At 48.9% G+C, this 24,498-nt stretch overlaps 1 protein-coding gene across 4 annotated transcripts in view; it reads right to left on the bottom strand.

Moving 5' to 3' along the window:
• Positions 1-24,498, bottom strand: part of MYBL2 (MYB proto-oncogene like 2) — a 283,607-nt gene that overhangs the window by 115,003 nt on the left and 144,106 nt on the right. For all 4 annotated transcript variants that reach the window (XM_029612440.1, XM_029612437.1, XM_029612436.1 and 1 more), the window contains one exon: positions 22,877-23,290. In XM_029612440.1, coding sequence (XP_029468300.1) covers positions 22,877-23,290 — 414 coding nt within the window. The remainder of the gene's footprint in view (positions 1-22,876; positions 23,291-24,498) is intronic.

The raw sequence follows: 24,498 nt of genomic DNA, 5'->3' as shown, positions 1-24,498 counted from the left end.
GGTAGCACGGGACCTTGCTGGTGGCGGATAGGCCTTCCTTGGACGGTAGAACAACTTCTTAGAGTCCTTCCTGAAGGGCTGTCTTGAGGAGAAGTCGGAAGGCATCGAAGAGAGCTGTTTGAGAGTCTCATGATGGTCCTTTAATTCAGCCACCATTCGTTGGATCTGTTCTCCGAACAGATTATCTCCGATACATGGTAGGTTGGATAACCGGTTTTGCACTTCTGGGCGGAGGTCAGAAGACTTGAGCCAGGCCCACCGTCTTGCCGAAATGGCTGCTGCAGACACTCTGGTAGAGGTATCAAAAACGTCATAAGATGTTTGAATCGCATGCTTGCCTGCCTCAAATCCTTTGTTTACAAGTGTTTGTAGCTGGTCTTGGAATTGCTCTGGAAGGGACTCGGAGAAGTCCTGTATCTTGTTAAAAGATGACCCTATTATATTGGGTCATATAAAGCTGATAGGCAGCAATTCGGGAAATGAGCATGGCCCCTTGGAATACTCGACCAATGTTGTCTAGGAAGTTTTGTTCCTTTGCAGGCGGGGTAGACGAGTGAGGTTTTGACCTTTTTGCCCTCTTTTGAGCAGACTCAACCACAACTGAGTGGTGGTCCAGCTGGGATTTTTGAAAGCCTGGGGCTGACTGAACTAAATAAGTAGTGTCAGCCTTCCTGTGTACTGGAGCAATTGATCCAGGAGTTTCCCAGTTCTTTTTGAGGAGATCAAGAAGGACCTGATGAACGGGAATAGAGGTGATCACTTTGGGGGCATCCAGGAATTTGAGTAACTCCATCATCTGGTGCTTATCGTCCTGTTCTGTTTGTAGTTGAAAAGGAACCAACTCAGACATTTCCTTCACAAAATTTATGAATGAGAGGTCCTCTGGAGGAGAACATTTTCTACTTTCAGTGGGAGAAGGTGGTGAAGGTAAGTCATTGGTGTCTGTTGAAGTATCACCACCCCAAGTGTCATAAGGATCAGCAGACTGTCCTTTATGAAGTGAAGGGGGTTGGATACCTGAGGGTCCTGGTCTAGGCTCCGAAAAAATCGGAGGAATCACCGGAGGTACCGATGATGGCATCAAAGGCATCGATGGATGACTCTGTGGCACCGAACGTATCAGCACCGATGGCTGAGGCAACACACCCGATGGAGGGATGTGGAACGGTGTTTCTCCTCCCGATGAAGTTATCATCGGGGAGGGCATCAGAGGCATTGGAGACCCGGGATCCATCGGAGGAAGGGCGGTCATCAGCGCTTCCATTCTGGATAGCAGCAGTGCGAGCGCTGCTGAAATCGGGTCGATGACAGGTTCCATAATCGGTGCCAGTGGGACCTGGAGACGTTGCATCGCCTTGTCGATGGCCTCCTGAACTAGCCGGTCCAGTTCTTCTCAGAGACCTGGAGCAAGCAGCCCCGGCTCCGGAACAGAAGAGGGAGGCAGAGGCAGAGGCATAGCCGGAGGGACCACCTTTACAGGCGGAATCGCGGCTCCCAAACCCCGATCGGGTAAGGTTGCCTCGGTGACCTGGTCGCAGGAATGGTCGGTGCCTTTCCTGGACGGGGCTTCTTAGACGGCGGCTCGGACGGTGGTGAGGTCGATGATTTCGCTCCCTCGATGGTCCGAGTCTTACGATGTCGATGGCGATGTTTTTCCCTGCGATCACCTCGATCCTGAGGGGGGTTTGAGGGTGTCGATGGCCGTGAAGACGTCGATGGCGGTCGGTCACCGGTCGATGCTCACGGCCTAAACACATTAGACAGACTCCATGGGGGTCTGTGATAGACATGGTGCGAGTACAGTCTGGGCACTGACGGAACCCCGACGCCATGGCCATTGATAAAAATCGAGCCGCGGTACGGTCGACGGCCAGTAGGCCGCAAGGGCCAAACTCGACGGTAATCGACGGAAAACAGGTAAAAACTTACAGGAGTACTGTGGTCAGAGAAAAGTTAGAGGAGGGACCCCTGTGGGGCAATTTAACTTTAAATAATTCCGTGAGGAAAATTCCTGTCAGGAATCTCTTCAGAGCTCCTTTACCGCAAGGCTACTGCTGCGCAGAAAAAAAGAAGACTGAAGGGGGACCCCTGCTGGCTGCAGGGTTAGTGCCATGCTGGGCATGCCCAGTAGCGGCCAGTCAAAGTTCTGGAAACTTTGACAGAAGTTTTCCATGATTGGGCTCAATCCTGATGATGTCACCCATATGTGAGGACTACCATCCTGCTTGTCCTGTGAGAAAAAGATATAGTTGCGATGGAGAAGGTACAGAGAAGGGTGACCAAAATGATAAAGGGAATGGAACAGCTCCCCTATGAGGAAAGACTAAAGAGGTTAGGACTTTTCAGCTTGGAGAAGAGACAGCTGAGGGGAGATACGATAGAGGTGTTTAAAATCATGAGAGGTCTAGAACAGGTAAATGTGACTCGGTTATTTACTCTTTCAGATAATAGAACGACTAGGGGGCACTCCATGAAGTTAGCATGTGGCACATTTAAAACTAATCGGAGAAAGTTCTTTTTCACTCAACCCACAATTAAACTCTGGAATTTGTTGCCAGAGGATGTGGTTAGTGCAGTTAGTGTAGCTGTGTTTAAAAAAGGATTGGATAAGTTCTTGGAGAAGTCCATTACCTGCTATTAAGTTGACTTAGAAAATAGCCACTGCTATTACTAGCAACAGTAACATGGAATAGACTTAGTTTCTGCGCACTTGCCAGGTTCTTATGGCCTGGATTGGCCACTGTTGGAAACAGGATGCTGGGCTTGATGGACCCTTGGTCTGACCCAGTACGGCATGTTCTTATGTTCTTTTGCAGTCAGGGCCTTCAAGGGATTCAGTGAATCCCAGCCCAGAGGTATTGCTATAGGGTGGCAAGTGCCACCCCAAATTTATACATTAGATCAGGCAGGGATAAATCGAACGCCTGCCCGATTCGATCAATGTCATCACACCTCACTATATACTCCCCCCCCCCAAACGGGTAGCAGTAGTCGCGTTTATCCAAACATCATCTCCTGCTGCCATGGAGTAGGTCTCGGAGCTCTTACCAAGAGACCAATCCTGTGGCAGCAGGAAATGACATTTGGATAAACATGACTCCTGCTGCTATTGCCCACCCCAGAACTTGGCAGGCCACCGTGAAGCTTGTCCATGGTGGCTAAAGAGAGAGATCGGACGCGATGGCTATCAGAAGACCTCACCCCACTGGCGGCCAAAGAGAGAGAAGGAAGCAGTGGCTGCCAGCAGACCCCCATCCCGCTGGCAGCCAAAGAAAGGAGGACACGATGGCCACCAGCAGACCCTATCCTGCTGGCAGATGAAGCAGCAGCTCAGGCCCTGAGAGAGTGAAAGAGGGAGCACGCGTGGGAGAGGAGGGGTGACAGCCAGTGTGGGTGGGTGACAGCCTGTGTGAGGTGGTCAGGGTGTATGTGTGGATGAGGTCTGTATTTGTGGGTTAGAGGCTGCGTGATTATCTATGTAAGAGAGGCTGTGTGTGTGTGTGTGTGGGGTTGACTGTTTGTGTAGGTGACTACTTTGGCGTGGGTGGGGGGTGAGAGGGTGAGTGAGAACCTGTGGTGGGTGTCTGCCTGTGGGTCCGTGGATGACTACCTGGGTGCATGTTTGTGGATGAGAGGCTGTGTGGGTGCGTATAGGAGGTTGAGAGCCTGTATATGTATGTGTGACTACCAGTGTGTGGGTATGAGTGAATGACTATGTGTATGTTTGGGTGGTTGTGTGACTGACTGTGCATGTGAGTTTGTGCATGAGGGAGTGAGGATAAAGTTTGTACAGCTCTCCTTCCCTCAATTCAGAACAGTGAGTGGCTGGAAATCAAAACATCCCAGGTATGAAAAGGGGGAGATTTCTGAAATCCATATTACTGTAGTTTCATTATTGGATGTTATTTGACATGTCTGTTGGTTTGAAATATTATATTGGTAATTTGGGAAATTTTATAAACATGTTTAATGAAGTTTTACTTATTAGATGTTCTATTCATGTTTTTAAATATTCTTTTTATTAGTATGGTTTTACTTTTATGATTGATATTGAAAAATTACTACTTACCTGTCCCAACCTAGCCTATTTCCTTCTCCCCAACCTCAATTTACCATCACAGTACCCCCCCACTCCCTCCCTTTTTCCACTCCTCTATACCCCCCCTCCAACCTTCCCTACTCCCCCCCTGCTCCCTCCCCTAGCGCCCCTAGCCTCCCCCTACCTCGCCCCCTCACCCCTCTAACAATTTTTCCCTGAAATCACTTGCACCCTATGTACCCGGTTCCCTCCTCCCCCCTCCTCTCATTATAACCCCCTTCCCTCCCTACCCCCACTACACCAGATGCTAACCGTACTTACGTGCACTTGCCCCCCCCCTCTTACTGTAAATAAGTTCCATATGTTAAGTGTCTCAAGTGCACATGCCCTTTAACTTTGTACATTAGTTCCTTTGCATATCTAATTCTAATTGAATGCAAATAGCTTTAACGCTGCCTGTTGACTCTCCTCTCCTATATTTTTGCATATCCTCCAGTTAACCCCCTCCCCTGTTCATTGTAATTTCCTTTCTCAGTTATTTGTAAACCGACATGATGTGTCCTACGAATGCCGGTATAAAAAAAGGTATTAAATAAATAAATAAATAAATAGGTGCACTATTGTAAACCGTTATGATGGTAAATAACTTAATGACGGTATATAAAAACTCCTAAATAAATAAACAAATAAATAAATAAAGCGAAGTTGTTACCTGTAAACAGGTTTTCTAGGACAGCAGGATGATAGTCCTCACAAATGGGGGACATCATCAGATGGAGCCCGGCACTAGAAACTTTGACTGGCACACTGAGCATGCCCAGCATGTCACTATCCACATGGGGTCTCTCCTCAGTCTCGTAAGTAGATTACGAAAAAATAAAACAAACTAGGAGAACCCAACTCCGCAGTGTGGCGGGCAGGTTTCCCGAGGACTAACATCCTGTTGTTCTAGGAGAACACCTGTTACAGGTAAGCAACTTCGCTTTCTCCTAGGACAAGCAGGAAGGTAGTCCTCACAAATGGGTGAATCCCTAGCTACAGGGTGGACCTGAAAAAACAATGGGACCAACAGTCACCAAACCAGATGCCAACAGGCACACAACAGAGGTGCTGTTGGTAACAGCGGGGACAGCCTGAATTCAAACTAAGGACCTTAGGCAGGAAGAATTGGGTTCACAACTGAAAGATTTTTGAGGATAGACTGGCCAAATCTGCTATCATGATGGCCATCCCTGTCCAGACAATAATGAGCTGCAAAGGTGTGGCGAGAACTCCATGTTGGCACCTTGCAGATCTCCCCTATTGAAACTGCACACAGGTGGGCCATGTCTCTAACAAAATGAGCTGTGCCATGGTGGCCCCCCCCCCAGCTGCAGTCCCGCCTAGTCGTAGCAGGAGATGCAGTCTGCTAGCCAGGTGGAGTCTGCTTATCAACAGCCATCCCCAGGTCTGTTAGAGTCAAAAAAGACAAATAGCTGGGTGGACTGTCTATGGCCTGCCATCTGGTCCAAGTAGAAGGCTAAGACCCTCTTACAATCGTATATGTGCAGTGTCCTTTCCTATTGGTTAGAATGAGGCCTAGGGAAGAAAGTGGGCAAATCGATGGATTAGTTAAGATGGAAATCTGTTACCACTTTCAGCAGGAACTAGAGGTGAGTGTGCAGAACCACCCAGTCATGGAAAAACCTTGTGTAGGGCGGATAAGTCACCAAGGCGTGCAGTTCATTGACCCTGTATGCCAATGTGACTGCTAACAAGAATATGACCTTCCAGGTCAAATACTTGAGAATAGAGGAGCACACAGCGGTTCAAACAGTGGTTTCATCAGCTGAGCCAACACCATGTGAAGTCCCAGTAGGGGAGGCCTCAGCTGAATCAACCCATGCATGAACTGCCCTACTATCGGATGCACTGAGATGGGCGAACCATCTACCTCCTGGTGGTAAGTGCCTATGGCACTCAGATGCACTCCTAACTGAGTTGATTTTAAGGCCAACTTCCGAGAATTGCAGCAGATAAGCCAGGAGTTCCCAGGTCAGGCAAGAGAAGGGGGTTGAGGCCCTTCTGCTCACACCAAACTGTGAACCTCCTCCATTTCAAGGATTAAGACTTCCTTGTGGAAGGCTTTCTTGAAGTCACAAGGACCTGCGACACTTCCTCTGAGAGGTGAAGAGGCTGCAAGATCAACCTTTCAACATCCAGGCTGTGAGGATGAGGGCCCGGAGGATGGGGGGGGGGGCACAGCCTACCCTGATCCTGCATGAGGAGGTCTGGGGCAGTCCCAAGACAGATTGGGTCCCACCAGGAAAGATCCCACAGGAGCAGGAACCAAACCTGTCTCGACCATAGTCCCCCATCCTGGAGAAGCTTCAAGAGAGTCTTTGTTACCAACAGAAGTAGAGGGTACGCGTACAGGAGGCCTGTCCCCCAGTGAAGGGTAAAGACGTCCATGGCTGGCTTGCCGCCCAACCTGGACAGGGAGCACTACTGAGGGACCTTCCTGTTGCAGGGGAAGGCAAATAGATCCATGTCCGGGGTTCCCCAGAGACATAAGATCCGATCTGCCACCTCCTGCTTCAGGGACCACTCGTGGAGCTGGAAGGTATGACTCAGCCTGTCCGCTAGGGTATTCTTCTCACCGGCCAAGTACACAGCCCGGAGCAACAATCCCTGAGACAGTGCCCAGGTCCAGATCTGCACCACCTCTTGACAGAGAAGGAAGGACCTAGTGCCCCCCCCCCCCCTGCTTGTTGATATACCACAAGACCACTTGGTTGTCTGTCCAAATGAGGACCACGTAGTTGGATAGCCGATCCCAGAAGGCCCAGAGTGCGTAACAGATCGCCCTCAGCGTCAAGAAATTTATCTGACACACAGCTTCTTGGGCAGTCCAGAGACCTTGGGTGTGGAGGCAATCTACTTGGGCTCCCCACCCCAGGTGAGATGCATCCGTGGTAAGCACAATTTGGGTGGGGGAAAGCCTGAACTAGCACACCCCGCTGCAGATTGGATGGGGATCTCCACCAAGACAGGGAAGACCTGAGAGGGGAAAATCCGGATGCGGACCTGAAGGTCTTGAGTGGCCTGCTGCCACCGAGAACGCAGAAACCACTAGGCTTGGCGCATATGCAGACGGGCAAAAGGGGTGACATGGACAGTCGCAACCATGTGCCCCAGAAGCTGCAGCATTCACCATCCAGACATCAGTTGACTCTGTTGGACCTCCTCCGCCAGGGACATCAGTGCACACACCCTGTTGTGGCTCAAAAAGGCCTTTGCCTGCGCCGCGTCCAACACGGCCCCTATGAAATCCAGCTGTGGCGACGGATGGAGATGGGACTTTGGGAAACTGACTACAAACCTCAGGTATTCCAATAGCCGAATGGTCCCACGCAGTGAGCACAATGCTCCTGCCCAAGTGCCGCTCTTGACCAGCCAGTCGTCCAGGTATGGAAAGACCTGGATCCTAGCTGACGTAGACAGGCACCCATCACGGCCAAGCACTTTCTGAATACCCCTAACGTGGAGGCGAGGCCAAACGGGAGTATGTGGTACTGAACATGCTGGCAGCCCACCACAAAGCAGAGATACTTTCTGTGACTGAGAAAGATTGTAATGTGGGTGTAAGCGTCTTTCAAGTTGAGGGAGCAAAGCCAGTCTCCTCTTTGCAAGAGGGGAATCAAGGAACCCAAGGATACCATCTTGAATTTTTCTCTTTTGAGAAATATGCTCAAAAGGAAGATCGAGAATGGGATGGAGACCTCCTGTTTTCTTTGGAATCAAAAAATAATGGGAGTAAAACCCCCGTCCCCACTGCTCCCAAGAGCGGGCTCTACTGCCCTAGCCATTAGCAGGGCAGAGACTTCTGCTAGGAGCAAATCTGGGTGCGAGATGGGAGCCCAAAGGAGGCACGGGATAGAATCCGGTGGAACAGCCCTGAGATTCAGCCTGTAGCTGTGCCAGATGATGGACAGGACCCATTGATCCGAAGTCACAGTCACCACCGGCTTGCAAAGAAGCGGAGCCAGCCCCCGATCGACGGGTCCTCTGGCACTGGCCGAGACCACTGGCTTATGCCACCTTGCATCCAGTCAAAACTCCATAAGCAGGGCAGCCTGGGGCACTGACTGAGGCCTGGGACCCCGTTACTGTCAAGATCTGCCCCTAGCGCTTGTCTGCTGTGGCCGAGAACGAGAGGCAGGCAAGTAGTACTTCCTCTGCCTACAGAAAGGCCTCCTCGGTCCAGGCCATGGCCACCTCTTAGAAGTCGACGGAGAGGCCAAGGCAGTAGCCGACAATTGCTGGAGGTTCTCATGGTCATCCTTCAGCTGTGCAACTGCATCTTTCACCTTGTCACTGAAAAGTTTATCCCCGGTGCAAGGCAAGTCAGCCAGCCCAGTCCTGAACCTCAGGGCAAAGGTCCAAGGCCTGGTGCCAAGCGAGGCGCCAGGCAGAGATGCCGGCGGCAGCTACCTGGCACACTGTCTCAAAGATGTCTTAGGCAGCACATACCTAATGCTTCCCACACTCAAGGCCCTGTTGGACAATAGTTATAAGGGCTTTCTGCGGCTGCTGGGCAAGGCCATCTGCAACTTCCTGGACTTGCTTCCAGATGTTACGGGTATATTGGGTCATGTATATAAAGTAGGAAGCGATACGGGCTACCAACATGGAGCCCTGAAACACTATCCTACCCATAGCATCCCATGCCCCGTTTTCATTGCCAGATAGGACAGAGGCATGAGTCTTCGACCTCTTTGCCTTTTTCAGTGCAGATTCCACCACAACAGACTGATGGGGAAGTTGACGCTTGTCAAAGCCCACAGCCTACTGCACAAGATACATCCCATCTGCCTTCCAGTTCACCGGGCCACGGAGAGGGGGTGCTCCCAAAGCCGAAGGAGCAGTTCCCAGGGAATCTTGTGAACAGGGACCGCCACCATTTCCTTCGGGGCATCCACAAATTGGAGGATCTCCAGCATTTTGTGGTGGGCATCCTCTTCAGTCATAAGCTGGAAGGGTACGGCTTCAGCCATAGCCCGAACAAACCCCACAAAGGTGAGGTCTTCCAGTGGGGATCGATGCGCTCCTCCGAGGGAAAGGGATCCAAGGGAAGACCACTGGAAGCTGCCCCGAGGAATTGGAGGTATCACCTCCTCAAGAATCATAAGGGTCCTCAGCCTCATCGAGGCCGCCCGGGCCTATCCCGGAGTGGAGGCACTGAGAGACCCAAAGCCAATGTGGGGACTTGAGGGCAAGGCACCGACCTGGGCAGCACGGGGCGGGGCACAGGGGTGCTGAAGAAACAGACGGACCCTTGTCCCCAGAAGAGAACCAGACAAGGATTAGCTCGGACACCTTATGCTTCAGTGCCCAAAGGGCCTCCGAGGAAGCGCAGGGCGCCGACACCATCTGTGTGGGAAGGATACCAAGGAGGACAGAGTTGGTCCAACGATGGCTCAAACCCTGACACCACAGGCATTGGCACAGGCATCGGGGAGGGCACCAGCTCCCTGGCATGCAAAGCGCGTTCCACCACCAGGTGCAACCGACATTCAAGCTCTGCCTCGAAAGCCTCCACTGAAAGGGTAGGCTGAGAAAGGAGAAGAGAGGCCAGCTCCTCCTCGGGGCACAGAGGAGGATCTGTGTCCGACACAGAGATCAGTGCGGATGGCCTCGGGCCACCAGAATCAAGGGAGGAAGGGGCTCCTCGGGAGCAAGGCGGCAAGCGCAGTGGCCAGCTCAAGTCTGGCACCATGTGAGGACGGAGACTGGCGACAGTGTTTCCAAGACTTCCCATAGTGCTCAGCCCAGTCTTTCCCCTGCACAGAGGACAATGATCCAGAAGTCTGCTACTTCGAGGAGAGAGACACAGGCTGATCTCCAGAGCCTCTCTCTCCCGAAGGCCTCAGGGAAGGAGTGGTCACTGAAGGGTCGAGGACAAACAGCTCCCCATGGTCCTTGGGCATTGATGGCATTGAAGACTGGTTTGAGAGGGCAGATTACTCAAACGAAAAACCTTCTCCATCTTATCCAGCCTGGCCAGACGGCCTTTTGGAGTCAACTGCACGTACAGTTCACAGCCCCGAACATTGTGCGATGCCCCCAGGCACAGGATGCACACTTCGTGCAGATCTGTTAAGGACATAGCTCAGGGACACTGAAGGCATTGACAGAATCCCGAAGCCTCCTTGAGATGCACAGAAGACCGCAAAGGCACGACGACCGGTGGACACTGAAGGAGGGCAAAAACTCATCGACCAACACGAAAACAATGGGGAACCGAAGAGAGACCCAGCGCAAAGCGGAACACACACATTTTCCTAAAAAACAAACAAAAAAAAAAAGGGATGAGCTCCACCAACACGAGACAACAGCTCCGCGGAAAAGAAAAGACTGAAGAGAGACCCCAAGTGGACGTGTGGACAGTGGTATGCTGCTGGGCATGCTCAGTGTGCCAGTCAAAGTTCTAGAATCTTTGACAGAAGTTTTCGTGCCAGGCTCCATCTGAGGATGTCACCTATTTGTGAGGACTACCATCCTGCTTGTCCTAGGAGAATTTCCTTTTCCTTAAACCAGACAGATGAATTCAGGACCAGTGGGTTTTGCACCTCTACCAGCAGATAGAGACAGAGCAAACTGATGTCACAGTATATATACTCCTGCAGCGACATCAGCCTGCCAGTATTCTCTTCAAAAGCCAACTGTGGAAAGACTAGCAAAATCTTGATTAATAACAGATAACCATTTCAGCACTCAGCTAACAGGAAACACTGAGCTCAGACAAAATGTATTAACACTAGTCTAGGGACTGGATTAACACTTACCACTAACCCCTGGAACATGTAACCACACAGGAGGACCATAGCACAATAATTCGGCAGCCAAGGGCAGGAAGCTGGATTCATCTGTCTGGTTTAAGGAAAAGAAAATCATCAGTTAAGTAGTATTCTCTCATTTCCTAGCACCCAGACAGATGAATTCAGGACCAGTGGGATATATCCAAGTTACTCCCGAATAGGGTGGGAGGCTGCCTGCAGTCCTGTCAAAACCACACATGCAAAGGCTGCATTCTCAGGGCCCTGCAGATCCGGACAATAATACCTAGAAAAAGTTTGTAAGGAGGACCACTTCGAAGCTTGGCAAATGTCAACGGAGACAACAATCTAATTTCCACCCATGACACTACCTGAGCCCTAGTGGAATGAGGCCTAACCTGAGTAGGCAATGGCTTTTCAGCATCCATTTATGCAGCTGTGACTACCTCCTTAATCTACTGAGCTATTGTAGCATGCAAAGCCGGCTCGCCCTATTTACCTCCACCATGAAGGACAAAGCTTTGGAAAGGTTTAGAAACATCCAGATGCTTCACGACATGTCTCTTGACATCCAAGGGCCGCAAAAGGTGATATTCCTCCCTTTCCTTATCCAAAGACGGCAGAGAAATGGACTGATTCAAGTGAAAATCTGAGACCAATTTTGGCAAAAAAAGAAGGAACAGTAGACTGCTGTATTGCCCCTGGAGTCACCCAAAGGAACTGCTCCTGGCAAGACAAGGCCTGCAGCTCAGAAATTCAATGCGCAGAACTGTGCCACTCACAGTCAGCCAGTATTATGTCATGTCAAAGCAAAATGATTCTCAAAGCAAACTATCTACAGGAAATGTAACAACCTATAGATCACTGACCCCAACAAGAAAAACCAGACCCGCAAAGAAGGGTACGAACAATCCGCAGATCAGAGGACAACACAACACATAGCAGTAGCGGACTCTCCTGAACTTGTATGCACATAGCGGGCGGGACTCTGGACTGATCCTTGGTACTACAGGAACAAAAATTATCGAAGGTAAGACCTAATTTTCTTTTCCCTGTATGTACCGGATCAGTCCAGACTCCTGGGATGTACCGGGAACCGGTGAGGCCCGCTCTCAACACGCCTACCCCAAAATTCCCTCCACGTGGATCTTCTACATCGAGTCTGTAATGATGCGCAAAAGTATACAATGACTTCCAAGTTGCTGCTTTGCAAATCTCTTGTGGTGAGATTTGATGACACTCAGCCCAGGAAGCCGCCTGGGATCGAGTGGAATGTACCTTGAGCCCCACCGGTAACGGCTTTCTAGAAAGCAAGTAAGCGGAGTTAATGGCCTCTTTCAGCCACCGTGCGATCGTGGTCTTTGAGGCCATATTACCCCACCTTGGCCCATTCCAAAGAACGAAGAGGTGATCCGAAGTCCTAAAAGCGTTAGTAACTTCCAGATAACGCAGGAGTGTCCTTCGAACATCCAATTTTTTCAAGTCCTGGGAAAGAGGATCCAACCGATCCAAATCGGAAAATGAAGGAAGTTCCACGGACTGATTCAAATGAAAAGAGGACACCACTTTTGAAAGAAAAGATGGTACAGTTTGTAAACTAACCACAGAATCTGAGATCCGCAAGAAAGGCTCCCGGCATGATAACGCCTGCATTTCGGATACCTGACGTGCCGAGGAAATTGCTACTAAAAATACCACTTTCAACGTGAGATCTTTCATAGTCACTCTCTTCATTTTACAGAAAAAAATGCCGCCTGACCTGCTCCGCTGTCCACCAATGGGTCCTGAAGTGGTCTGGTTGGGGTGAGTGATCCGGACTCTCCGGTATCACCCCAAGCTGGGCTGCCTACAAGGCACAGATAGGGCCCTCGACCCTTAGCCCCAGCCGCCTGCACAACCAGGGGGGCTGGTCCCCTCAGGACCTGCCAACCCCCTGGGAGGCGAAGACCATCAAGCGGGAGTCCTCCTTGCTTCAGTTAAGTTTTTTTTTTTTTGTTTGTTTTAAATAGAAAGAACTTAATTCAAAACCATTAATAAAACCAAACCAAACCTACCTATCTCCCTTTTTTTTTTAAATCAGACTGTGAGTGGAGCACCCGGACCATCTGCTGAAGACAGAGTAATTCTGGCTGACTGTGGGTGGCACCCTGGTATATAGGGCAGAGCCAGTCAAATCATGCTCTGTCTCCATCTGCTGTTGCGGAGGCAAAACCCAGGAGTCTGGACTGATTCGGTACGTACAGGGAATGTGTCTTTTACTGGACTGTCTCCAGAAAAAGGCATTTCATCCCCCCCCCCCCCCCCTATTTCACAGCTCCAGATTCTGGATCCCCAACCTTTGATTGAGAATTCTGAGCACACCCCGGCACCTCCCCTTGCCTTGAAAGAGCTGAGACATAAAATGGAAGGCTGAAGACTTCCCTGGCAGTAACACTTCAAATCCTTGAAGTGATTTCTAGCTGGAACTCCAAGAAGTCCCTCTAGGTTTATCCTCCAGAAGCTTGTGAGAAACTCTCCAACGTCTTTACAATTTATCAAGGCCTTCCCCAAACAGAAGTCTTCCTTTAAATGGGAGCTTAGCAAGATATTTTAGAAGCAAAGTCCATTTCCTCAACCATAAGCAAATCGTCAAGTAGCCATGCTCCTAGCTGAAGCTCGAATAAAGTCAAACGAGGCAACCACTAAGAAGACCCAGGTTCCAGCTGAGTTGCCTCTTCCAACTCTGCCCTGGAAGCTCCAAAGGAATTTTCCTGAAACTTCTCAGACAAAAGCAGGCACACCTAGGCCTCCAAGCTACTGCACACTGCCACTTGAAAACCTAGCTTGCAGACCACAAAGACTTGCCTGAGCAAAGCTTTGATTTAAGATCCTGCATATCTTTGAGAGGTGTCCTACTTCTCTACAGGTACAGTAAGCACTCCAACCACCCAAGAGGCCTTCAACTTCTTTTCTGCTTTCAACGTTAAGTGAATGCTTATCCTTCGCTTTTCCAATCTTCAGACTAACAGCTGGAATAACCCATTCCACAGAGATAAGGTCTATGATTACCTGATGGAGAAGGAAGGCTTTTGCAACCCTCGTATCTGCCATTACAAAGGTATCCTACAGACTTAGTCTCTTCTCCCTTATCCTCCGTTATGCTCAAATCACCTAAAGCCTGAACAAATCAAAGCGTAGCTCCTTCTTCCTAAACAAAAGGATCACTGAGAACTTATTGTTCTCTTTGGAAGAAATCTTCCCATCTTCCACTTCCCCCCAATTTCACTCCGCTGGCCAGTATTAAACAGATATAGCAGATGAGTCAGAACTGAAGGACCTTTCTTGTTCTTGATCCTAGGTTCTCCCCCCGCTCAGGGCACTTCCTCACTGGACCCATGATCCTCGAGGTGGAATGTGTGGGGTAATAAAAGCACAAATTCTGCAGCTGATGAGAGGGAATGGGGGCAATAGGAGGTACCCCAGAAGCTCTCAGAGCTCAGTTTCTCCAGGTGCTCCCCAAGGTGCCTCTCTAATGGGGCAGCTGACACCAATACAAGTAGAAGAAGGTACAAAACAATAGTCCCTATTTAAATTACCATATTAGAATAGCCCAAGGGAATAATAATCCAATAAGATACAAAAAAATCTTTTATTATAAACTTTTACAAATTAAGCAACAATTTTACAACATTGATTTATAAAGAAACAAAATTACAATTTTGCAACCAATCCTTACAAATGTGCCATTGACACTTTCCTTAGAAAACATGCTCTAAAACTTCTGTTCACTCATTTCCAAACAGCCCCCTGAAGAAGCTGATTTTTGGTGAAACAGTGGTTTCTGTAGGGGCATTCCATAATATATTTATAATGATAATACATATATTTGATATGCTTTTAATTTGTTAAATGTGAGGGTTTGTATGATTTTATGGTTTGTATAGTTATATGCATATATATTTAACAAGAAAAGGTGTAGGGCATATTTGTAGGGACTGGTTGCAAAACTGTAATTTTGTTTCTTTATAAATCAATGTTTTAAAATTGTTGCTTAAAATTTGTAAAAGTTTATAATAAACTCCATCAGTGGGCCACAAAGTTCCAATATGGCCACTGCTCCCACCATGGCCATCAGAATGCCAGCAGAACTCCCTTTTAAGCCAGGGCTGCCACCATGAAATGTTCCAGAGCTGCAGGCAGCTGGTGATAGGTTCTTTTCCACTCCTTCAGGCACAACACCACAAGCTGTTGATCCTCATGGTGGTGCAATAGGCCCTGTATGCACTACAGAAGCCACTGTGCTTGGTGGACCCTGGCTTGGCCTCTCCCTCTCCTCCCTCTCCCCCCAGAGCAAGTACTTCCTCTCCCCTTCAACACAACCCTCTGTCACAGTGGTGGATTTCACCAACTGGTGGGTCCTGCAGGTCCCTATACACTATGCTCTTTTTGTTTTTCTAACTTTATTGGAACTAACTTGGAGGAAGAGAAGAAGCTGAGAGAGAAAGTGGAGCTGATGGGGGGAGGAGAAGAGCAGTCAAGATAGAAGACCCACAGCCAGTCAGCCTCCAGCCCAGGAGCATCTTGATGCTCCTAGAAGCCCCCTGAACTTGGCTGTATTAAACTGGGGGAGGAGCAGACCAAAGTCTATTGTCCCAAGAGAAATCAATCTTCTTCTAAATTCCTGACCTAGGCCTAGCTTCAGCATTTGGCACTTGATGCTTCTCTACCATCTGCTGGAGACAGAGAATAACACAGGAACCTTTATGTGGTGATGTCAGCAAATGTCTCCATCTGCTGGTAGGGAAAAATAAACCCATACATCTGAACTGGTCTGGCTGGCTGAAGAGGAAAGAGCCTAATGGCAGAAGAATCAAACCACGTTTTAAGTTTTCTAATGTTCCTCAATTGGAAAAATACTATATTTGAAACTCTGGCAATCTGAATCAAGAAACAATAACCAGACATGCATAGTATTGGCTTTTAGTACACAGAGACCTGTCCAGATCTGTTCCTCAATCCTGCTGGTCCAAAAACAGAGCCTCATTTCAACTACTATATCCCCACACTTGCTGCCCTTTCCCACCATCCCATCCACACCATCGCTGATGATCTTGGGGACCCCACAGACAATCATGTTTTCAGGATATCCACAATGAATATGCATGAAATAAATCTGCAATACAGGGATGAGTTAGGAAAATTGGTTCTTACCTGCTAATTTTCGTTCTTGTAGTACCACGGATCAGTCCAGACAGTGGGTTGAGTCTCCTGTCCAGCAGATGAAGACAGAGAAAAACTGAAAGGGAATCCCATATAAGGACAGCTCTCACCCTGCACCCCTCAGTATAAGCGTTATCAAAGCAGAAAAAACAAACGCAAATCGAACCAGAATAAGATAAAGCAAGTAACACAACCAACAAGGCTAATATAATGAGAACATTGAACAGTGCAAGAAAAATCATCTCTATGTGTTAGAATCATCTGGAGCCAAATCATCATGTTACATCAAAGTTCTGCAAGGAAGAAGGCATTCTCCAGAGCTGAAAAGGAAAAAACTACGAGCGGACTGACAAAAGAAATACGGGAGGGAGTCTGGACTGATCTGTGGTACTACAGGAACGAAAATTAGCAGGTAAGAACCAATTTTCCTTTCCCTGTATGTACCTGGATCAGTCCAGACAGTGGAATGTACCAAAGCTTTCCTAAGTAGGGTGGGATGGCGACAGTCCCGCTCTGTGCACGTCTGCCAAAAGAACCAAAAACTGGCGCCTGAACGTCAAGACGATAATGCCGAGCAAACGTATGCATAGATTTCCAGGTAGCCGCTCTGCAAATTTCCTGAGGAGACACCAACTGGCTCTCTGCCCAAGAAGTAGCCTACGAACGCAGAGAATGGGCTTTTAGTCCCTCCGGAACTGGCCGGCCCCGACAAAGATACGCCGATGCGATCGCCTCCTTTAGCCAGCGAGCAATGGTGGCTTTAAAGGCCTTCTGAGCTTTATGAGGACCACTCCATAAAACAAAGAGATGATCGGAGACTCTGAAATCATTAGTAACCTGCAAGTACTGAAGGAGAACACGCTTAACATCCAAGCGTTGGAGATCAGCACCCAACGTGCCAGCAATATCCTCCGGAGAAAAGGCAGGGAGCTCCACAGATTGATTGACATGAAAGGAGGAAACTATCTTTGGCAGAAAAGAAGGGAGCGTCTTTAGAGAAACCCCCGAATCAGAGAATCGCAGGAAGGGCTCCCGGCAGGATAAAGCCTGCATCTCGGAAACCCTCCTGGCTGAGCAAATAGCCACGAGGAACACAGTCTTAAGCATGAGGTCCTTGAGCGTGGCCCAATGGAGGGGTTCAAAAGGTGCCACACAGAGAACCCGTAAGACCAGGTTAAGATTCCAAGACTGGCAAGTAGCCCTGACCGGCGGATTCAAATGCTTAGCCCCCCCCTTAAGAAATCGAACGACATCTGGATGGGCAGCCACAGAGTAACCGTCCAGCCTGCCCAAGAGGGAGCAAAGAGCTAAAACCTGAACCCGCAAGGAGTTGAAAGACAACCCTTTAAGAGAGCCCGTTCTGAAGGAAGGAAAGAACCAGAAAGACCGGGGCCCTGCGCGTCGATACCTCAGCCTCTACGCACATATCAAAAACCCTCCAAACCCGAACATAAGAAAGATGTCGAGGTTTTATGGGCCCACAACAGCATGGAAATCACTTCCTCCTTGTAGCTCCTCTTCGTCAGCCGCCGCCACTCAAAAGCAAGGCCGCAAGACAAAAGCGACCTGCCTGGTATAAAAATACTGGACCTTGTCGCAGGAGGTTGTGGAGGTGAGCCATCCGACGCGAGATTCACGAGGTCCGCAAACCAAGGTCTCAGAGGCCACTCCGGCACTATGAGAATGAGTGGCCGTGATGAAGTTCTATCCTTCTGAGAACTTTTCCCACCAGAGGCCAAGGAGGGAATACATAAAGGAGGACATCGCTGGGCCAGGGCAGGACCAGAGCATCCACGCCCTCCGAACAGTGTTCTCTCCTGCGGCTGAAGAACCGAGGAGCCTTCACGTTCTTCAGGGTGGCCATCAAGTCCAAGTGGGGGACCCCCCACTTGCGGATGACTAGATCCATTGCCTCGTCTGACAACTCCCACTCTCCGGGGTCGAGATGCTGATGACTGAGGAAGTCGGCTTGAACATTCTCTTTTCCTGCAATGTGGAAAGCCGCCAGGTGGTCCAAATGGTGCTCCGCCCAAGCGAACAATAGGCTGGTCTCCAGGGCTACCAGGCGACTCCTGGTGCCCCCCCTGGCGATTGATGGAAGCTACCGTGGTGGCATTGTCGGAAAGAACTTTCACCGCTTTGTGACGGATCAAGGGAAGGAAGAACTTGAGTGCCAGTCAAACCACCAGGGCCTCCAGATGACTGATGTGCCATTTGGATTGAATCAGAGACCAAAAGCACTGCATCGATTGAGACTGACAAACCATTCCCCAGCCAGAGAGGCTGGCATCCGTCATCATGACAATCCACTGGGGAGTCTCCAGGGTCATGCCCCTGACAGGGGGTCGAGAGAGAGCCACCACTGCATGCTGATGATGGTAGACTCGAGAAGTGGTAGGGGCGCCCGAAACACCTCAGAGACCGGCTTCCAACGGGCCAGTAAACTTTCTGCAAAGGACGCATATGCGCAAATGCCCAGGACACCAGATCTATAGTGGAAGCCATAGAGCCCAGAACTTGAAGCTAATCCCAGGCCGTGGGTATTGACAGAGATAAGAGATGCTGAACCTGCTGCATGAGCTTGAGTGCACAGACCTCGGGCAGGGAAACCTTGGACACGCAAGTGTCGAAGCAAGCTCCCAGAAATTCCAGAACTTCAGAGGGCAAGAGGTTGCTCTTGGAGTAGTTGACTATCCACCCGAGGAAGGTGAGCACAGATACCACCCGACTGACCGCCATCACACAGAGCTACTCCGACTTCGCCCGGATTAGCCAATCATCCAGGTAGGGATGGACCAAGACCCCCTCCCTCCAGAGAAAGGTCACCACCACCACTATCACCTTGGTGAACATGCGAGGGGCAGAGGCGAACCCGAACGGGAGAGCTTGGAACTGAAAATGCCGGCCCAGTATGTCGAAGCAAAGATACTTCTGGTGTTCCTTGCGAATCGGGATGTGAAAGTAAGTTTCTGTGAGGTCGAGCGAAGCCAGGAACTCGCTGGAGCGAACCGCCGCAATGACCGCCCTCAGGGTTTCCATCTGAAAATGGGGAACCTTGAGCGCCCGGTTGACTCTCTTGAGGTCCAGAATCGGTCGGAAGGAACCATCCTTCTTGGGGACGATGAAGTAGATGGAATAGTGCCCGGATCCCTGTTCCTCTGGAGAAACAGGGACTATGGCCCCGAGTTCCAGGAGCCTGTCGAGAGTCTGGCACACCGCTGGCCGTTTTTGACTGCCGCATGGAGAGATCAGATGGCTGTCGGGAAGATCCCGAGCAAATTCTAACACGTAACCTTTGTCGATCACGTCGAGGACCCACTGATCCATGGTGATTTTGGCCCATTCCCCAAGAAAAAGGGAAAGACGTCCACCTAAGGTGGGAGCAAAGGAATGGGCCTGCCTCATCTCATTGCAAGGACTTGGCGGCGGATCCATGGGATTGCCATCCCGGAACGGTCGACGTCCTCGAAAGGAATGAGACCATGTCTGCGATCTGGAAGAGGCAGGTTGCTGAGAGGACCCCCTCGTTCTGCTGTACCTGCGCTAACTCCAGAATCGAGAGCACAAAGGAAAAAAGGATTTTGACTGTTTAGAGTGGTCCTCAGGCAGCTTATGAACCTTGTTATCACCTAAGGATTTAATAAGCTGTTCCAGGTCCTCCCCAAAAAGCAACTTACCCTTGAAGGGGAGAGTGCCTAACAGACTTGGAAAAGGAGTCCGCTGCCCAAATACGCAGCCAGAGGAGCCGCCTGGCGGAGACCGCTGAGACCATAGCCCTGGCCTGCACCTAGAAGAGATCATAAAGGGCATCAGCCCCATATGCAATCGCATCTTCGAGCCACTCCGCTTGTTCGGCTTCTGCAGGCGGGAGGTCCCGGGTGCTGAGTAGTTGTTGAACCCACCTGAGGCTTGCCTGCTGCATGAGACTGCTACAAACCGTCGCCCGGACACCTAAAGCCAGCACCTCAAAGATCCTTTTGAAATGTACTTCCAACTTGCGATCTTGAAGATCCTTTAAGGCTGTGGCTTGTTTTGGTGACAGCAGATAGCCAACACCGAAGCATCAACCTTGGAGACTTTGAGCTGTATCCGGGAGGGGATATAACTTATCCATTGCCCTGCTCATGCGGAGACCAGACTCAGGAGCCTCCCATTCCCTGAGCAGAAGCTACATAAGCATAGGATGGAAGGGAAAAGTATGGGATGGAGCCCTCAAACCCGCCAGAACCGGGTCAACGGTACGGGAGGAGGAGGCAGAGGCGGGCACATCGATTCCAAGTTCATCCAGAAAAAAAGGAATAAGCGGGTCCAGCTCCTCCCGCTTAAACAACCTCAAAACCCGTGGGTCATTTCCCTCCACGGGGGGGATTATCAAGAGAAAGATCCAGGTCGGCATCTGGATCGGGCAGCGGAGTGGGAGGAGGAGGGTCAGGTGGGTCCGACCCACCAGGTACAGTCCTGACCCTCGTAGTACCCTGCGAGTCTGGGACACCAGAGCCCTGGCTAACAACCAAACGAGGGATTTTTTGCCGGTGGGGGGCCTGGAGTGGGATCCTCCTTCACCTCCAAGCTTGCTAAAAAAGACTTATGTAAAAGGAGTACAAATTCTGGTGAAAAAGGGGTATGTGCTCTGCCGAATCCCTGGGAGGGAGGGAGGGTCAGAATCAGCATCAGGAGATCCCATAGGGCTTAAGTCAGGCAGTAAACGACAAAAATCCGGCTCCTCTCCCCTCTGAGGATCAGTCTGCTGTGAGGTTCGAGCACAAATGGCTGCCGCTCCCGCGGTTTTTTTGTGTGGAGGATGGCCCGGACGCAAGCTTGCCGACCCAACCTTGGGTCGTCGACTTCAAAGGAGCCACGGAGGGTCCCTCCCCTCCGGGCAAGCAGAGCCCGTCGCGCGAGAGCCGTGAGACAGGCTTCCCACAGGCAAGACAAAACGCTGACCACTGCATCGGGAAGTCAGTTGTGTGTGAAACAGCTGAGCCTGATTGCTGCGAAGCGGGGAAGCCGACTGAATGGCCTCGAGTCACTGCTTTCCCTGGCAGACGGCCCAGAGCCGTGAAGAACTGCCTTATTCCAACTTTTACACTGAAAGTAAAAAATTCTGCTGTCTCTTTTTCTTTTGAGAAACAGCTAAACAGGCTGAAGGGTTTGTGCCACAGCAGAGGAATTAAAACATCTCTGCAAAGGACCCGAAGAATAATCACATCTCAGAGTCACCAGTGCAAAAGAGGGGGAGTGACTGGACCATCAGTATCACCCCTAGGCAGGGAATTAGGCTACTGGGAAAGAGACCTAGGCTGAATTACTCAAGGGGAACCCCCCCCCTAGGTCTCTACAAGAGCCTGGAGTCAGAAGTGTCCCCAGAGAAAAGAAAATTTACTGTTCCTGTATGTATGTATGTATGTATGTATATATATTTTTTTTTTTAGAAATACTTGCTTGACCCAGCGAAGAGAAAACAGAAGACTTTGCAAGAAGAAATAAATAAATATCACTAAGAAGAGGGAACCGAAGGTTCATCCGTCTGCATCTGCTGGAACCAGAGAAATACTGAAGGGTGCAGGGTGAGCGCTGTCCTTATATGGGATGCCCTTTCAGTTTTTCTCTGGCTCCATCTGCTGGACAGGAGGCTTAACCCACTGTCTAGACTGTTCCGGATACATACAGGGAAATGTATTTATGCTGGATTATGGTTTTTATACTGTTGAATACCACATTGGGCAGGATTCTGATTTTGCAGTATATAAGTAGTAAATGAAACGAAAATATCCTGAAAACTCAACTGACTGTGGGGTCACTACAATACCATCTGCTGCTCCAAACATTGAGTGCCATATATTCTATCAGCTGCTAATGTCAAGGCTAAGCAACCATAAATACCCCAAACCACCGCATCTACAAATGTTGATGTGCCCAAAAAGGTAGGTGAAAAACCTTATACAAGTCTGTTTGTGCTGGTATCATAAATGCCTATGGGTTGACACTCAACAGGACTCAAAAGCCTCAATCCAAGTGAAAAGCCATGTTCCAATCTAATCATTTACCAGCTTAAGTTCAAAATTTTTGAAAAACTTTTTTTAGTTATGCAATTAAGAACTGGAACATCTTAAACCCTCCCAACTACATGTAAGAGGAACAGCCTGGCTTGTTTATCCACTTTGCAGTGTTAGATACTAACATATTGCAAAGATACTTTATCTAATTAGATACTATTAGTATCTAACATACTACAAAGTGGATAAACACCCCAGGCTAGTCTACTTACATGTAGAAGGGAGGATTTAAAACTGGTCCAGTTTTTAATTACATAACTAAAAATAATCTCTCAAAAATTTCAAACTTAAGCTGCTATATGATTAGATTGGGAACTGGCTTTTCACTTGGCTTAAGGCTTTGAGCCCTGCTGAGTGTCAACCCGCAGGCATTTATGATACCAGCACACGCAGACTTGTATACGGTTTTTCACCTACTTTTTTGGGCACAGTTACTATGTCACAAGAAACCTATGGCAAATTACCAAATATATCTTACTTGCAGTATGGTGCATAGAGCTCTCACTTATTAAATAAAGGTTTTATTAATCAATTTTTCACATCTTTACCTTAAGTTCACACCTGTGCACAAACCAGTAAGCTTCTGTGGCACTGGGTCCAGGTGCTTCTCTAAATATTTTTTTTATAAATTTGCTTTTAAGTTATTACTGATCTTCCTCAGTTCAGAATTGGTAACCTAGAGGTGGAAGGCCCTGCATGCCTGTGCCACTCCAATCAATTAACCAGTTCCTTTGCCATCGGACACAGCAAGTTTGGCACTGTACCTGGGATGGAGAGAATGGTAGCGCTTTCACTGGTGTGCCTTTAGGTGTCATGCTGTTGCTGGATTCAATGAGCGAAAAGCTGCAGTTAGTGCTGTTCTCTGTGACTGGCGAGAGTGCAATCTTCCTTTTCTGCCGCTTTAGCATGGAGGGTGGTGTGCCAAAGTTCATGTCCGTGCAGTGCGAGATGGGAATCAGCTCCCCCTTGCTGCTTTTGATCAGGTCAGAAATGATGTGCCCATCCAAACGGTACTCTGTCACACTGGGCAGCAAAGGTGGTGGCTTGACAGGGCTCAAGCAGATCGGGCTGTGACTGCTGTTGCTACTACTACTGCTGCTGCTGCTGCTATTGCTATTACCACCTGCTGGGTCCTCTGGCAGGTCAAAGTTTGTCAGGTCACACCAGCCATCTGGATCCTTACCCAAAAAAGAAAAAAAAGTGTAACATCACTAATAGTGAAACGAAGATGCATACTCAGGTGGGATTTTCAGAACTTTAAGAGTGCTACTGTGAATAGAGCTGTAGCTTAAATTTTTAATATTACATTTAAAACCAAAAGGCAAAATGACAAAACCAAATTCCACATATCTTTCACCATCTTCTTTAACACCAAGAATGACTATTTTAATATTCAAAGCATGACAAATTTAGACATAGTAACAGAAGTTTCTTGACTTCCAACAATACAGTTTAAAGCAGCAGTAAATCCGAAAGAATGTCGTTGAAAGGTCTTTCCTCATTCCTGAGGAGAAATATACTCTTACTGGATAATTTCCTTTCCTTGAATCCAGGCAGACCAGTCCAGATATGTGGGTTATGCTTTCCAACTAGCAGATGAAGAGAGAACAGGCTTGTTGACATCAGCCCTTATAAAATTCCATGCTGTGCTTAGCCAGCTATTATTCTATATGACAAGTTAAAAAGAAAGTAGGTAAGTCCCGGCCCAGAACCAAAGGGCTTCCAAGGAATAATCAGAAAAGCATAACAAGATAGATAAAAGAACCTGATCGGCAAAATCATACAAAATTACTTACCTGAAAAGTGAAAGCCAATCTTGGCCCCCACCAACACATCTGTCAATGTGAGCCACTTAAAAAGCAAGAGACACTATAGCCATACAGTAGAATACAAGTTGGCAGTCAGGGAAGATTCTAGCTGATCTGGCTGGATTCAAGGATAAGAAATTATCAGGTAAGAGTAAATTTCTCCTTCCTTATCATCTAGCCAGACCAGTCCAGATGCAGTCTCAAAATATTCCTCCTCCCCCTTTCTGGGTCTCTTCTGACCAGAACCAGACTGCCCTGATGCCTGATCAGAAGACTAGGAGGACAACAGCCCAAGAACCAAATTCTGCCCCATGAAAAATGCGTGTTGCAGATCCTTTAAGACCTCCCTTGACAAAAATGACCCTGATTATTCAGAAGCCGGCTCCTGGCCTCAGATATATTCCCGATTTCTCCAATTGCTGTAAACTAAAGAAAAGCTAGTTTGCTTACCATAAATGATATTTTCTGTAGTTAGCAGGATGAATTAGCTATTGCATGTGGATGACAAGATTCAGCAGCACTAAATGAACTTGTCTCTCTAAGACAGAAGAGTTTTGAGCTCTACTGAGCTTGTGCAG

This window comes from Rhinatrema bivittatum, chromosome 8, assembly GCF_901001135.1.
Source record: "Rhinatrema bivittatum chromosome 8, aRhiBiv1.1, whole genome shotgun sequence".
In the NCBI taxonomy this organism is placed as follows: Eukaryota; Metazoa; Chordata; class Amphibia; order Gymnophiona; family Rhinatrematidae; genus Rhinatrema; species Rhinatrema bivittatum.
The sequence above is the reverse complement of the archived record's forward strand: the minus strand, read 5'-3'. Positions and strand labels throughout refer to the sequence as shown.